This window comes from Nyctereutes procyonoides, unplaced genomic scaffold, assembly GCF_905146905.1.
Source record: "Nyctereutes procyonoides isolate TBG_1078 unplaced genomic scaffold, NYPRO_anot_genome, whole genome shotgun sequence".
In the NCBI taxonomy this organism is placed as follows: Eukaryota; Metazoa; Chordata; class Mammalia; order Carnivora; family Canidae; genus Nyctereutes; species Nyctereutes procyonoides.
In genome coordinates, this window is record NW_026575046.1 from 8,977,283 (window position 1) to 8,995,407 (window position 18,125).

The window sequence follows — 18,125 nt, forward strand, 5'->3', positions numbered from 1 at the left end:
TTGTAAATAGAATAAAAAAAACAGGTGGACCCTGTTTTTATAAAAAACAAAAAGACATAAAATTGACCTGTAATGTTGTATCTGGGTGAGATATAAATGATTATTAAGCATCAATGTCTCCCTTTAAATCGTAGTTAACAAAATCACATATGATTATTGCTATGCCTCCTATTATTTGCTGCACATAATTAACCAGTAGATATTTCCCCACAAAGTTGAGAAAGCATATAGTTCTGTCATACGCAATACTGTAATTATACATGACTCTTGTTTTAATTTTATTTTATAAGACTTGAACCATTTTCTTTTTATCTTATCACTAATTATGATCTTTAAAAGATAAATAGATTTTAAAGTTGCAAATTTCAGGAGCTTAGCATCATGCAATATCTTAGTGGGCTTTTCTGATATTTCACTAATCACTCTAAAGATTCAAAGCATGGTTGTAAAACTACTATTAACTAACACCTACTATGGATCCCTTGGGCAACATGAGTTGGTATGACGTTTTCTAGTACACTACATATGATTTTCCAAAATTTACTTCTGCTTCATACATAAAGTTTAAAATTACTTAGGACAGCACAAGGTCCATCTGGACCCTGTCACCTACTTTAACACCCCAAGTAGGTTACACCCTCAGAACTTGTCTCATCGGCTTGTAGTGAAAGTTCCTCAAAATTTGCATGTATATGCTTATGCAAATTCTAAAAATTAATTAATCGTACACTCCGATTAAATTAACAGCTCATTTCCTATCAATGTATCTGAATACTAAAGCATGCTTCTTTGTTTTTTCAAAATTAAATAAGAGAAGTTGAGCTCTCCCTCTTGAGGCCTCGGCCTCCTTAGCGGCAACAGAATGGGTAGTCCTATGAGAGGACAACCTGTGACTCACTAGGAGGATCCCAGGTTTTCTCCTTTGTCATTTGAAAACACCCACTCACGTCCCAGCCAGACCAATGCAGAGAAAATAAAGTGCTCCCCACCTCCCCACAATAATGTTTAGAAGTTCAACTAAAATGGTTTTCTGATTTAAACTGAAATTTTTATGCAAACCTATGTGAACATATATTAGAATAAGAATTATTTTCATACTGAGGGTTATTTGAAATATGAATTATTCAGTGTAATCAATATGCTAAATGCAAGTAGTTAATTCATCAATTCCATGACATGTATTTTGCTATGTTTTCATTTTTCTTTTACTGTGGGTGTCATTTCATAGTGAAAAGAGGTAAAAATACTCTTCTTTAACTTTTGACATTTTTAATAATATATTTTGTCGTTAAATTTGTTTTCTGTTGTTTGCTTTTTATTGTGGGTATGTGATCTTTGAACATATTCAAAACACTTGACCCAAAAAAGACAAATAGTTTAATCTAAAGAATAAAAAATCAATCTTGTAATTAGACTAAAATGTTATAAGCACTCATATAAAGTACTATCCCTTTTCTTAGAATCGTGGTAATGATTAGGAATGCTTTTTAACACTGATGAACACTGACAGCATATTATTATGACATTTATAAGAGTAGAATGAAAAGTAATGTGTTGAACTTAAGGGAATGGATAGTTGTATTTTTTTTCATAAATGTAATGATTTATTGCACAGTTCATTTTATTTAGTAATAAAATTAGAAAGTAGTTTCTGGGCAGCCTGGGTGGCTCAGTGGTTTAGCGCTGCCTTCAGCCCAGGGCCTGATCCTGGGGACCCGGGATCGAGTCTCACGTCAAGCTCCCTGCATGGGGCCTGCTTCTCCCTCTAGCTGTGTCTCTGCCTTTCTCTCTCTCTCTCTCTCTCTCTGTGACTCTGATGTATAAATAAATAAAATCTTTTTAAAAAAATTAGAAAGTAGTTTCTATGTTTATTGTACTTATTTTATGTGTTCGTAAAGATGGATTAAGAGATTTTGATTTTTATATCCCTGAAATAATTTATAATTTTCATTTGTTCTCACATACTTTGAAATAAATATTTTACTTCAGTATTAAACAAAGATTAAAAAAATAAATTTAGTGAAATCTGAATGATAAATTTATCATATTTGTTATTTGTAGATTTTGTCCTGTGTGATGTAAACTCTCCAAAGGCAGGGGCTAAGTCCGGTTTTATTCAAATTTTATCTTTGAAGCCCAGCAGAGTTCTAGCAGAAAGTCATAATGGGAATGAACATTTACAGAATGCTTAAGATAGGCTTGGCAAATAGCCCTTAATTTATATGATTATTGTGATAAGCATAAGATGAAGGCCTTGAGACATGGAGAGGTTGGTCATGGCCACACATCTAGTAGGTGAGAGAGATGGAATTCAACCGAGCCCGTCTGAGGAAAGAAGCACAATTCTCAACACTTCAATACATGGCTCGTCGGGGCTTTTATGAAACACATTATTGAATCCACAGGCAGTGAACCAAGAAAAGGCTTGGAATGAGTCATAAAGGATTCCATGGGTGAGTTAAATGTGTGATCTGTGAAAACTACAGAAGAATTTCTTCTTGAGGAGATAGATGGTATGGGAGGGGAACTGGATAAGTTTTTGAGAGACCAGTTGGGGGAAATACCCAGTCCAGGAGAAAGTATGCATCAAACCCTGCAAATACACACAGTGGGATTTTGCCTGGATGAAGATGAATGCGTGCAAATATAGATAGGTGACAGATAATCTTTAATCAAAGTATAATGATCACAAAAAATGCAAAAAAATAAAATAAAAATTGGGATCTGCCATAAAATCACTGCATTCCATTTTCCTTCATTATATATCCTTATACATCATCCAGATTATGTGTTCTGATGAAAAGATGCTAATGCACTTCAGATTTCAACAATTGGAGTCATTTGATTTTAACTTTTGAAAGGGAGAGAAGTGTGTGATTCTGAGAAACACTGTGGAATATGGCATATGGTTTTGACAGAAAGAATCAGAGGCAGGGGGCTAAAGCAAGGAAAGGAGTTGGTGAGAGAGAAAAAGAAGAGACAATTAGGGCAAAAATAAACTGAAAAGGTGACAGTATGGAGGAGAGCACTGGAGGATATTATTGAGGAGAAGGGTAGGATAATAATAAAGAAATTTCATTTTATTTTATGACTCTATTTACCTCCAAAGTTAATAATAGTAGTTCTTTTTCTTTTTCTTTTCTTTAGCCCTGGTTTAAGTAAAAATTACTAATATAGTGAAACTAATATTAGAATTAAATAATTGCTTCATTTATAAAAGCAGTCTATTATTATTTATTATTTATTATTATTTATTTTTTTGTCTATGTATGGACCTAACTCTTAGTATAGAGATTACACACAGCCTGAAAAAGTTCCTAACTATCATCCTTCAGTTTTTCTCTGCAATTGATTATTTGTATAGGTAAAAATAGTGACAATCACATCTACAAAATTATTCTGAGTTAATATTAATTTTCCCTTAATTGCAACAAAAGACAATATAATTTCAAAATATAAAAAGCATTAACTTTTAATTTATATATTAATAGATCTAAAATCTTAAGGTAAATTGCAGTCCCTCCCCTTCCTCTTATTTGGATTTAATTTTGTTGAGAAGGGCATTTGAATTAAAGAATAAAATAAGAAAAATGCTACTTTTGAAAAGTTACTAAGAATGTAATAAAATTAGAAGTTTTTCAAATTATGTTTTGCATAATAAGCATAACTATCTTACAGTGGGGGAAATACTAAGGAATTAAGATTATACAGCTTTCTCTGCTTTTATTTTATTTTTTTTCTTTTTGCAAATGGTGTAGTAACAAATTGTGTGTTTGGGGGCTGACTCTTTGGGGCTTTTTTTACTTATTTATTAGAAGAGGTATAATGTGGTGTCTTCTGTGTGTGTGTGTATAATATGTACATTTATATTTAAAAATTGTCACACATATATTAAAGTCTATCTGTGGGTCAAATATGAAGAATTTAATGCAGTGATATCAAGCTTAGTATTAATAATAAATATCATCCATAAATAAGATAAAGATTTACCTGTAGTGTAATTTTTTTTTAAGATTTTATTTATTTATTTGAGAAAAAGAGAGAGAGAAAAAAAAATCATGAGTAGACTCTGAGCTAAATGCAGAGCCAGTCACAGGGCTCCATCCCAGGACACTGAGGTTCTGACCTGGGCCACAACCAAGAGTCAACACTTAACAAACTAGGCTTCCCAGGTGTCCCAAGATGTAACTGTGGTTTTAAAATCTTCTTATATTAATATGAAAAGCTACAACCAGAGCAATATAGCTACCTGCTATATGGTTGTTGTTGTGGTTTGTTTGTTTGTTTGTTTGTTTTCAGTTTTGTTGGAATTGTAGGCACAGAGGCAATGCAATTGACAATGATTTGAATTTTTAATTAAGTTCTGGTATAATCAGAAATTGTACTGCCCACAATTTAAAATATATATAAATGAAATATAGATTGTCTTACAGGGAAGGGCTTTTTTGACAACATAATCTGCAAGCCTTCTTCCATGTATAAATTTATATATTCTGTTTTTTATTATGGGTATTAAACAAGTGAAGTATTTTTAATAAAATATTCAAGTGCTTATTCTAGACCTGCTCTTATTATATACTTGATAAATATTAATAAAACAGTGATATAGAATATATTTGAATTAGGTGCCTGAGTGGCTCAGTTGGTTGAGCATCTGCCCTTGGCTCAGGTCATGATCCCAGGGTCCTGGGATTGAGTCACACATCAGGCTCCCTGCTCAGCAGAAGAGTCTGCTTCTCTCTCTCCTTCTGCCCCTGCTCACATGCTCTCCCTCTCACTCACTCTATCTCCCAAAAAGAAAAAAAAAAAAGGAATTGGGTAGACAATAGGAATACACAGAGTAGAGAGATAATATTCCATTAAACAGCAGAAAATAATATGGGGAAAATATAGGCTAGTTGAATTTCAATATCAGTAGTCTCTGATAGATAAATATTCTGGTTTTTAAAATGAGGTAATTTGAAAATTTTTAGAGTTATTCAAATATAAATCAGTTATTATCAAAATGTGTCATATTCAAATATCTGTTGTCCAAATTATACACCTTATTCCTGTAGATCAAACTATTTCCAGAAGGATAAATGAATTTTTTTTTACTATTAAGTGTCAAAATATCTGGAAAAATAGGGGCACCTTAGTGGCTTAGTCAGTTAAGCATCTGACTATTGGTTTTGGCTCAGGTCATGATCTCAGAGTTGTGAGATCAAGCCCAACCCCAGTGCAGGGTCTGCTTAGGGTTCGTTCCATCATCTTCTCCTTCCCCCTCTCCCTCTCCCTCTGCTCACACTCTCTCTCCTCCTCTCTCTCCAATAAATAAGTAAATAATTTATTTTTTTTAATCTGGCAAAATAACATACATGCAGGATAAACAGTAATATTTTATAAAGGTTAAAGTGTGTTACCCAAAAAACCAAACTACTTTTTTTTCAAAACTACTTTAGAATACTCATCAATAGGAAGTTGAAATAGAGAGCATAATTTTAGATGTATCTTTATCTCAATAATACGTCCATATGTGAGATCGTGATATTTATCTACATTAGCCCACTAGTCATCGTATATGGACCAATCAAGTACTTTCCACGAGACTACACTGGGCTAGCAGATATTTTAAAATCTTAAAGAAAACACAACCATTCATATTTCATCCTAGGCTTTCTGATTTCATAGCACTCCTGTCTAATTTGATAACCTCCTTTCATATCATTGGAATGGATACCTGAAAAGGCAGTAGAACTGCACTTTTCTCAGAGGGATGAGATTTCAATTGAGGTGAGAAGAAATAACTTCTTTACAAACCTTGGTTCTTCTGGCTAGATGACACACATAGTTAAGAAACATTTTATATCATTCAGTCAGTAAAGATGGATAAAAGTTTGTTTTTCCTTGGAAAGAAATCGTTTTAGACTGGAGCATGTATTGATTGTAAGAACTTCAAAGTTAATCACCGAAAAGTGACTTTGAAATAATACCCAACTAAATTAGTATGAAACTTTGAAAATTGGTTGTATATTTTAGATATTACAGTAAGTTTATATCACTTCTTTTAAAATATGTTTTATTTAATAATAGCTCTTATCTCATTAACAAATCTTAACTTACACATATAGATAAAAAATTGCATTATAACAGATGGTATTTAAAATTGTGAGCAGCCTTAAAAATGAAACAATTATTTTCTGTTTGCATAATAAACTATTATTTGGGAGTGAAACACAGCTAAAATAACATTAAAAGACTTGGAATATTGTTATTATGGTACCAGGTTATTTGATCTTAATTCAGTTGCTTAATGTTTCAGAATCCTGGGTTTCTAATTAACAGAATGAGGATTTAAAGTTCTATTTCCCATGCCTTCCACGTGAAGTTGTTTCAGCGATCAAATGAGATGATCAAAAGAAATTTGTCAAATGCAAGCATTAGTTGTTATGCAAAATAATGCAAGCAAAACTGTCCAAAACTGTGCAAAACTGCTGACACTCTCTGATATGTCTTTTCTGTTTCAGGTGAAAATACATTCAGCTTGACTGCCATTTGAATAGCAGTTGAGTAGAGGTGAAGATGTTGATTGAAATGCAATGGAATAACTGTTCTCAGTAATCATATTTTTAGATCACATATTTAGTTATCATTTTAAGTATAAGTTACAACATAGTAGGATTCATTAAAATATATAAAATTGAAAATAATTAGAAGTGAGATAGTTAAGACTAAATAGTAGTTTTCAGTTATAGTTCTTATCTTGAAAGGGGCCACATATGGTAACTGTATGCCCGTAATAATTATCTTAGCAAGCAAACAAATAAAAATGTTAGTTTACATGGATTAGCATATACCTACCGACTCCAGACATTTCAGGAACACTGGCAGTGTATAAGTCTTTTGTGAATTTTGGTTCATTGTCATTGATATCATGGATTTTAATAATAAATTCAGATTCAGGTTCCACCTGCCGCCCGGTCTTTCTGTCTATAGCCTTGGCACGAAGAATGTATAGGGATTTTTCTTCTCTGTCTAATTTCTTTGCAGCATGAATATCTCCTGTATTTTCATCTATAACGAATAGACTGCCAGCCCCATCTCCTGTTAATATGTATTTTAAATTTCCATCTCCTTTATCTTGGTCAGTGTGAAGCTTCAGAAAGGCAAAAAAGAGAAGTTCTATAAATACATGCATTGCTATTACAGAAAAAAAATAATTTTGGCACATATCAATTCATCTCCACATAACATCACGGAAACAATGGTTACAACAGCTATCTTAATTTTCACTGTAAGAATACTAAACATTTCAGCTTTATCATTCTCAAAAACTTTAAATAATTATATTTACACATAAGGGACTAAATTTAGGGACTAAATTTAAAGTAAGATAAAAATGAATATATTTTTTGAAACAGTTTTGAATGATTCAAAGATTTAAACCTCTAGCACATTAACAAATAAAAAAAAGATCAATAAACCTAATTTGGGTGTAAAATATTGATATACTCCTGATTACATTTTAATATCATTCAACTCAAAGAGATGATATAAGACATTTTGAACTTTTGATGATGTTTATGATATATTCCATAATTATAAACTGATTTTACCTCCATTCAGTATGATATTGTTTGTAGATTCAGAGGCTGTCTTCAGAGAGACCAAACAGAAACAGAGAATTTTAATTTTAATTTTAACTTCAAAAATTCTTCTCTATATGACTTTGGGAAAGTACACTCTCAACCATGATGTTCTCTCTCTCTCTCTCTCTTTTTGAGATTGACATACTTTATGGGCTTATATAAAATCCAAGAGATATAAAAAAACAAGGCTTTTCCATTGGTCATATAAATATTTTTTCATAAGTTACCTTTCTTCTTCTTATATATAACCATCTTAAAAATAGACTTCTTAATGTATGAGGCTGTTCACAGAATACTTAAAACAGACAAATAGATCATCTATTCATAAAAATGTAACAATTGGAAAAAATCTTAACATTTTTTCAATCCAACACTATTCTGAAACTTGAGCCTTAACTAGCCTATCCCTGCCATGTTGTCTTCCATCATATATCCCCATTACATCCTGGCTCCACCTATTTTTTTGGTGTACCCTTCCAGCTTTGAATTATTTGACTATTTAAATAATGTTTCTATTTTTTATGTTAGCCAAAATAACACAGTTGGGATTCATATTTTATTCCTCTTTACTTTTAATCCCAATGCTAAAATAATCATATACAGTCTTTTCTTCTCTGAAATCTCTTCACTCATCCATATGTCTCCATCTCTATGGCTATCACCCTGGTTTTGTCCTCCATCAGAACTTATCTGGACCACTGTAGTAATTTCCTAATTGACCTCTGTCTCCGCTATTGCTCTACTCCAAACAATTTTCCATTCTATAGAAAGTGATTTCTCTATATCAAAAGTATGGTCATGTTATTTCTTAGCTTAAAGATCTTCAGCAAGGTACAGTGCAACAGAAACATGAATATAAAGTCTTACAATTGTGTTAGTCTCATGCAAATTTGTGTTACATTGGGCAAATTAAGTGTGTGTTTAATCTAAAGCTATTCTATTAAAAGGAAATAGTATTCTTTTATTTTATTTTATTTTATTTTATTTAGGAAATAGTATTCTTTTAAAAATAATCTTTATTTTTATTATTGTTCTAATTGTTTGGACTCTATCACTTTACTTATGCATTTTCTGTAATCTCATCCTTGTCTCCAGATGCATCTCCGTCACCTTTACCTACTTTATTATCATTCTTACAGACCGATAGTATTGTTTTGCCTTTTTCCATTTTCTTCATTTCCAGAGGGCCTGTTCTAGTTTCATACTTCATGTTTGTGTATTTTTCTCTTACCCATTAACACCCTTCCCTTCTCTGCATTGTATCCTAACTAAATATTTATCATAACTCATTTAAAATAAGGATGATTTCTCTGAGTCTCTAGATTAGATATGCCAGTTATGTAATTATAAAGCACATTTCAGTGCCCTATCATGATATTCATTACATTTGGTGAAATTGTTTACTCTGCTCACTAAGATGTCAATCTAAAAGAGAAAGATTTATTTTTCTTTTAAATTGCTAGGATTTCATTGAAGATGACATAAAAATAGAAAGACATTCCATGATCATGGATTGGAAGAACAAATACTGTTAACATGACTATACTACCCAAAGCAATCTACACATCTAATGTTATCCTTATCAAAATACCAACAACATTTTGCACAGACCTTAAGCAAACAATTCTAAACTCTGTATAGAACCACAGAAGACCCCAAATAGCTGAAGCACCCTGGAAAAGAAAAGCAGAGTTGGAGGCATCACAATTCCAGACTTCAAGCTTTATTACAAAGCTGTAGTAGTCAAAATGGTATGGTACTGGCACAAAAATAGACACATAGATCAATGGAAGAGAATAGAAAAACCAGAAATGAACCCACAACTACATGGTCCAATTAATCTTCAACTAAGTGGTAAAAGATATTCAATGGGAAAAGAGTCTCCAAAAAATGGTGTTGAGATAATTGGACAACAATATGCAAAAGAATGACACTGGACCACTTTCTTAGACAAAACTAAATTAGAAATGGTGAAAACTCTAAAACCATAAAAATCCTAGAGGAGGTCACAGAGAGTAACTTCTATGACATTGGCCAAAGGAACTTATTTGCTAAATAGATCTCCTGAGGCAAGGGAAACAAAAGTAAAAGTAAACTATTGGGACTTCATCAAACTAAAAAGCTTCTGCACAATGAAGGAAAGAATAAAACTAAAAGGCAACCTTTGGAATGGGAGAAAAGATATTTGCAAATGCCATATCTGATAAAGGGTTAATATCAAAAATACATAAAGAACTTATAAAACTCAACACCCCAAAACCAAATAATCCAATTTGAAAATAGGCAGAAGACATGAATAGACATTTTCCAAAAGATGACATCCAGATGGCTAATAGACACATGAAAAGATGCTTAACATCATTCATCATCTGGGAAATATAAAGTGACAGTGAAATATCACCTCACACCTGTCAGAATGGATAAAATCAACAACAGGAAACAACAGGTGTTGGGGAGGATGTGAAGAAAGGGGAAAACCCTCGCACTGTTGATGACAATGTAAAGTGGCACAGCCACTGTGGAAAACAGTATGGAGGTTCCTCAAAAAGTTGAAAATAAAACTAACTATGATCTGCCGATTCCACTACTAGGTATTTACCCAAAGGATACAAAAATACTGATTTGAAGGGGCACATGCACCCCGATGTTTATAGCAGCATCATCACCAATAACAAAATTGTGGGAAGAACCTAAAGTCCATTGACTGCTGAATGGATACAGATGATGTGGGGTGTGTGTACATGTGCGTACGTGTGTGTGTGATGGAATATTATTCAGCCACAAAAAAGAATGAAATCTTGTCATTTGCAACAATGTGGGATGGAGCTAAGGAGTATTTACGCTAAGCAGTATAAGTCAGCCTGACTCATATGTGGAATTTAAGAAATAAAACAAAAGAATACAGTGGGGAGGAGAGGAAAGCCAAGAAACAGACTCTTTAACTATAAAGAACTAACTGATGGTTACCAGAGGGGAGGATGATGGGGGTATGGGTAAAATAGGTGGTGAGTTTGTTGTGATAAGCATCTGGTGCTGTATGTAAATGTTGAATTGATAAGTAGTATGTCAACTAACTAAAATTTAAATAAACACTTGAGAAAAAAAAAGTCAATGGAAATTTTACATGCATACACATAACAAAATTATTTTTAATTTTCTCTATATCCTTCCTCATCAGTTTTCCATGTATTTAGCATAATTATAATATGCTAAAAAAAGCCAGTTATTTTATTAGCAAAATGAATGCATTTGGGAATAGCAGAAGAACTCTAATTCAGGGCAAACTATGGCAAACCATAGGCACATCTGAGGAGACAAAGGGAAAGTTAGCTTTTATCAAGTTTGAGGGGGGAAATGGAGGAAAGTTGTTTTAAACAAAAGTCCATTGAGGAAGAACAAGACTTTGCGATGTGGCAGTTTCTCATTTGCTGCAAGTGGTGGAGAGTGTGTTTTTGCTGGAGCCGGAAGAGATCTTCCTTCTCCCTGCAGGTTATATAGGCGCAACTAGTGGTATGTGTGGGAGGTATGTTTTTATATTTTACTGAGATACAAATTCCTATGGAAACCAATCACTTTTCAAACTTCCTCTCCTTATTTAAAGTATTTTGAAGTCTAGAAGAATATTGAGCCAACATGGTAACCATAATCACTACACTTTTCTCTGAATGATTTTTATATTTGATTTTAAAAATTTCAAGGAAAATTCAGTATTAAAATTTTGCCACTGGGATTGAATATGATGTCCAGAGAAATTAAAATAGTTACAGATTTTCAGAATAAATGTGAATATATGTGAATATATTGGATTTTACAAGATTTTCAGAATAAGCTTATTGTCTGAAAATACTGAATTTTAATTGAAAAATAACATATTTGCAACAAAACATTATTTTAGTCATTCATATATTGAAATCATTATAATTTAGATTTATATCTTTGTCCTACCTATTCTAATTCCTGCCATGATATTTTATATACACGCTTTATTCTGGTCATTTAAAATGCCATATTAAAAGAATTATCTTACATAAAAATACATATTTTAAAGCAGTGTCTTTAAATCCACAATTTCATTTGAAGAATAAAAACTCACAATACTTATTTTCTGGTGCAAGCTAAGGGAAAAAATACTATCTTAAAATACTGGATTTTTTTTATCATATATACTATTAATTTTAAATTATACACTTAGAGTTGATAGAAATCAATAGTAAAACCTATTATACCATAACCTAAATATAAATAACAAACATGAATCCAAAATTCAACAATTTCATAGGATCGATGAAAATGAAATAAAGTAGAAATCTTATGAATATTGTTCATCTATTATAGAACAAAGGCCACATAAAATTCCTGGAGAAATATGAGAACCCAAATATATTTTCTTTAGATCTCAATGTACCAAGTAATCTTTCCTCCCTGGAAGTAGCTTACTTGCCTCACTTCTAAATTTGAATAAAACCCTGATAGCACAATAAAACCTAGATAGTGTTTTGAAATGCTATTATTTTTCAACAGATCATTTTTGTATGGTATCAACTGTATCATAGTTTTGCCAGCTACAGTTATTTATTTTTTTAATTTATTCATGAGAGACATGATGAGGAACTCCTTCCCAGGACCCTGGGATCACAACCTGAGCCAAAAGCAGACGCTCAACCACTGAGCCACCCGGTGGGGCCCCTGTTTATTTGTTTTTAAGAAATTTGAAAAAAGTAAATATGTATATGCAAAATAAGCTAAAACATTTAAATTATATCTGTGATGTTTTAAGACATACACACCCACACTGAAAGGGTCCAGAGGATAAACCTCTCACCACTACTAGGAGAAATAAATTCGTGTGGAAGCTCAGTGTCATTTAAGAGCTTTGGGATCACTCCTCTCTGTAGGCTACAGCTTACCATGGAAACTGCAATCACTGAATTGGGGAACCTAAATGCAGTGGGAGTAATTGGATCCCAGAGTGGCTGGGGCCAAGTAGAAGCACTCGACTGCCCAAAGGAAGGTAGCAGGATTACCATAAAGGACAGCAGAGTCAAAGCAGTGGTCAGGATAGTCTGACTCACTCAGACCTAGGACGTTGGCTAGTTGATCATGGTGTTCCTTGAAGGGCAATAGATAAGCAGTCTACTAAATTCTCATTTGATCTGTAAAAGCAGAAAAGTTTAAGGTCAAGAAAACAAAAGACTAACTTGAGCCATAAATACAGAGAGTCAGGACTCCTCAGTTCATTCCCAGACTTGAGCCAGTTTACTGACCCAGATCCTTTGAATGAAGGTAATCTTGAAGCCCCCCCCTCCCCCCGAGAACATTCCCTGTACATACAAATATTCATACTGTTAGTCTTTTTCCCAATCTTTCCCAAATGGACCTATGCCTTTGGCCAAGGTAATTGTGCACGGCAAGGGGAGGAGGTAGGAAATAATCAGACATTCAAGGATTACTGGACACTAGCTCTGAATTCTCATTGATTCCAGGAGACCAAAAACCTCAGTGTGATTTGCCAACCAGGGTAGAGGTATGTGGAGGTCAGATGATTGACTGGAATTTTACCTGAAGGGTAAAATTCTCAGGGGGCCCAGTGGGATCCTAAACCCATCCTGTTGTAAAAGATAAATTTTACATCTGTCCCATCCTACAATCAAAAAAGAGGCACAATATGTAGTGGTCCTCTTTGGATTCTTGAGGTAGCATATTTTTCGTTTGGATATGTTATTTCTATCCATTTACGGAAAAACCTGAAAAGCTGCTAGTTTGGAGTGAGACCAGGACTTGAGAAGCCTTTGCAATATGTCTGGCCTGCGGTAGGCGCTGTTCCACCACTTGGGCCATAAAATTTAGCAGATGCAATGGTGCTTGAAGTGTCAGTGGCAGATGGAGATGATGCTCTGAGCCTTTGACAGGCTCTTATAGGTGTTCAGCAGTGCAGACCCTTAGGATTCCGGGATGGAGACCTGCTATCCTCTGTGGATGCAATCTCCTTTTGAGAAAGAGCTCTTGGTCTGCTACTGGGCCTTAGAAACTGGATATTTAACCTTGAGCCACCAACTTACCATGCAGCCTGTGCTACCTGTCACAAACTGCATGTTAACTGATCCAACAAGCCATAAAGTTGAGTATGTACACCAGCACTCCATCATCAAATGGCAGTAATACAGATGCCATCAGGTCTGCACATGTCCTGAAAGCATAAGTTAAGTTACAGGAAAAAGTGGCCCAAATGCCCCTGGTCGCCATTCATGTTACACTGCCTTCTCTTTCCCAGCCTGTACTTATGGCCTCATGAGGAGTTCCTCAGTCAGTTGACACAAAAGGAAAAGTCTGAGCCTGGTTTAGAGATAATTCTGCATGATACTCAGGTCTCAATGAAAAGTGAACAGCTGTAGCACTACAGTCCCTTTCCGGGACATTTTTGAAGGGCAATGGTGAAGAATAAACCTCTCAGTGGGCAGAACTTCAATCAGTGCACCTGGTTGTTGACTTATTTGGAAAGAAAATGGCCAGATTTGTGATTATATACCAATTCATGAGCTGTCACTAATGGTTTGGCTGGATGTCCCAGAACTTGAAAGAAAAGTTATTGGAAAATTGTTGACAAAGCCATTTGGGAAAGAAGGATCTGGGCACCCCTCTCCAAATGTGCAAAAAAACATGAAAGTATTTACATCCCATGTGAATGTTCACCAATGGGTGACCTCAGCAGATTGGAATCTTAATCAAGTGGATGGGATGACTTGTTATGTGTCTACCGGTCAGCCTCTTTTCCTAGCCAATCCTGACATTTCCTAATGGGTTCATGAACAAGGTGGCCATGGTGACAGGAATGGAAGTTATGCATGGGCTCAGCAACATGGACATTCACTCACTAAGGACGATCTGGCGATATAGTTACTGCTGCATGCCCAATGTACCAGCAGTAAAAACCAACATTTAGCTTCCAGTATGGTATCATTCCCTCAGGTGATCGTCTAGCTTCCTGGTGGCTGGTCCATTACACTGAACTGCTTCCATCCTGGAAGGGACAATGTTTTTATTTTGTTTTTTTTTTTATGATTATACCTAAAATAGATGCTTACTCTGGATATAAGTTTGCCATCCCTGCACAGTGATTCTGCCAAAACTACCATCGATCGACCTACAGAATGCCTTATCCAACATCACGCCATTCTGCACAGCGTTAGTTCTGATAAAGGAAATCAGTTCACAACAAAACAAGTGTGACAATAAGTGAAAACATGAAATTCACTGGTCTTACCATGATTCACACCATCCTGCAGCAGCTGATTTGACAGAATGATGAAATGACATTTTGAAGACTCCATTACAACGGCAGCTAGGTGCTGATACGTTGTAGGAGTGGGGTGAGTTTTTTTGAAGGCTTCATATGCTCTGAATCAGCATCCAATAAATGGTGCTATTTCAGGATTCACAGGTCCAAGAATTAAGAAGTGGAAATGGGAGAGGTTTCTTTCACTATTACCCCTAGTGACCCACCAGCATAAATTGCTCCCTTTTCCTGAGGCCTTATGTTATGGTGGCCTAGAATTCTTAGTTCTACAGGAAAGAATGTTTCCATCAGGAGACACAATGGTAATTTCATTAAGCTGTAAACTGAGATTGTTGGATTCCTCACTCTTCTAAATCAATAGGCAAACAGGAGAGTTTCTATATTGCCTAAGGTGATTGAGTATACAGGTGAAGTGGAGGCAAGGAAGAGTATGCTTGGCATCCCTCAGAGTGTCTCTCAGTATTAATATGCCATGTGATTCAGATCAGTGAAAAACTACAACAACCCAGTCCATAAAAGTCATCCAGACCCTTCAGCAATGAAGGTTTGAGTTGCCTAACAGGTGAAGAACCACAACCAGATTAGATGCTTGCTGAAGGTAAAGGGAAAATAGAATGTGTAGTGGAAGTAAATAATTACAAATATGATCATGTGTTTAGTGATAGAAATGACTCTTTGTCATGAATATGTTCGTGTGTAAACAAAGCAAATATCTTTTTATCCCTCTCTTTTTCCCTTATCATAAAACATAAGATACATAAACTTTATAGTATTTAAGTATTATTAATCATAAATTATTGTATTTAACTCACAGGATATCAAGGAGAAGAATATCCATCATTAAAGGACCTTACCTCTTCTGGGGAAGGGGTTAGCACAATTTCAGTTGTATGCAGAATAGTTGTATCCTGTTAGGCAGAATTATGACCTCATTATTGTCTTTATTTGAGATTACGCATGGTTTAAGGAAATGTTTATGGGTGCCAGGTTAAGAAGGAGTGGACTTATCATGGTTAATTTTATGTGTTAGATTGACTGGGCCATACAGTTTCCAGATCCCTGGTTAAACATTATTCTGGGTGTGTCTGTGAAAATGTTTCTTGATGAGATTAATATTTGAATCAATGGGTCAGGCAAAGCAGATTGCTCTTCCACTGTGGGTATGAATCAGCCAATCTACTTAAAGCTTAAATATAAAAAAGGCTGAAAAAGTGAATTTGCTTTCTCTGCCCAACTGTGTTTGAGCTGGGACATTGATCTTCTCCTGCCTTTAGACTCAGATCAAACTGGAATGCAACATTTCCAGCCATTCAGACTCAGTATAAAGCCTATATAATTGGTTCTCCTGAGTCTCTACCTTGCCAACTGCAGATTTTGGGGCTTCTGAGGCTCTGAAATCATGTAAACCAATTTCTTATAAGAAATACATATAAGTAGACATATAAATATGTTCTGTATATCTGTATCTATGGACAACCCAGAGTAATCCAATAATCTTAAAATAATCAAAGGAATAATTATAAGTTTAGAGTAAAAAAAATAATCAGGAAGCTGATTTCACATAGAAATAAAGGAAACCAGAATCGTTCAGTAAAAATAACTTCCAAAAATTAAGAAATAAATTTTGAGAGAAAAAAATGCAGAGAGAATTCACTGTAATAAGACTTTTACTTTAAGCAATACTAAAGAAAAGTCTTTAGATTGAAAGGAAATAATCCTAAATTGAATCCTTGACATAAAGAAAGAAGTGAGCCTTCAAAAGGGCAAAAGAGCCAGTAAATGTAAAAGATTGTTTAAAAATATTCCTTAAAGAAAATCAACTCTATAAATCTTGGAAAATATCAATATGTTTTAAGATTTATATAACACAGTAAACATAAAATATATAACAATAATAGAAAAGTGGAATATAAATGGAATTATATTTTTACAAAGTTTTAACATTATGTGGTAATGACATCATATTCCAGTTCAACTTCAGTAAGTTAAGGATGCAAATTATCCTTTTCCTTATTATCCTTTTATAATCCTTAGAGCAACTGCTAAATAATACAAGGAGATAAAGCTGAAATGGTAAGGATATCAATAAAATGGAACACTAATTAGTAGGAAAAAAAAAGATGAGGAGACAGAGAGATTTTTCTATAAACAAAGGCAGGAAATAAGAGATAAACACAGAATAATTAGAACAAATGTAAAACAAGAAGACCAGTAATAGATATAAGCACAAACATATTAGTGATTACATTCATATTAGTGGGCTAAAACCTCAAGTAAGAAGAGGATTATCAGAATCCACTAAAACAAGTACTTCATTATATGTAGATTATGAGTCATGTCTGCAATATGATGATACAAATAAATTTAAAGACATAAAAACTTTGTAAATATTAACTAGAAGGAAGTGTGTGAGGCTATGTTAGTATTTGACAAAATGAACCTTAAGAAATGATACAGAGGAAACTTCATAATGATAAACTTCGTAAATGATATATCTCATGACGATATACTATCATTATTGTTCATGGAGCTAATAATAAATTTCAAAGTGAAACACTTCTCATAAAACTAAGACAAGTAGTAGACAAATCCAAATCACAGTTGGATTTTGTTATGAAAATGATTAGCTTTTTGTTTCTTATAAGAAACTAATACATTTTATACATATAATTGAAATTATGAGATTTTGATACAGACAATCATAGTAGGTCATACTCTTTATGCATCATTAAAGCAGCAAATGACAATAAACACGCGAACAATAGGCATGTTCTTCTAGTGCTATACATATATACTAATCATATTTTTAGAATATTCTTTATTTGTAGAAAAAATACAAAGATAATCAGTTCCCACATACCTCACACCCAGTTTCTCTTCTTAACCTCATCTTACTATGGTATATTTGTTACACTAATGAACCAACACGGACAAATGATTATTAATTAAAATCCATATCTTATTCAGAGTCCCTTACTTTTTTTTAATTTTTTTTATTTATTTATGATAGTCACACAGAGAGAGAGAGAGAGAGAGAGAGAGACAGGCAGAGACACAGGCAGAGGGAGAAGCAGGCTCCATGCACCGGGAGCCCGGCGTGGGATTCGATCCCGGGTCTCCAGGATCGCGCCCTGGGCCAAAGGCAGGCGCCAAACCGCTGCGCCACCCAGGGATCCCCCAGAGTCCCTTACTTTTTATCTAAT

At 34.1% G+C, this 18,125-nt stretch overlaps 1 protein-coding gene across 2 annotated transcripts in view; it reads right to left on the minus strand.

Annotated features, from left to right (window-relative positions):
- CDH9 (cadherin 9) overlaps positions 1 to 18,125 on the minus strand; it is an 82,362-nt gene that overhangs the window by 27,770 nt on the left and 36,467 nt on the right. For both annotated transcript variants that reach the window (XM_055325494.1, XM_055325495.1), the window contains exon 2: positions 6,841 to 7,135. In XM_055325494.1, coding sequence (XP_055181469.1) covers positions 6,841 to 7,135 — 295 coding nt within the window. The remainder of the gene's footprint in view (positions 1 to 6,840; positions 7,136 to 18,125) is intronic.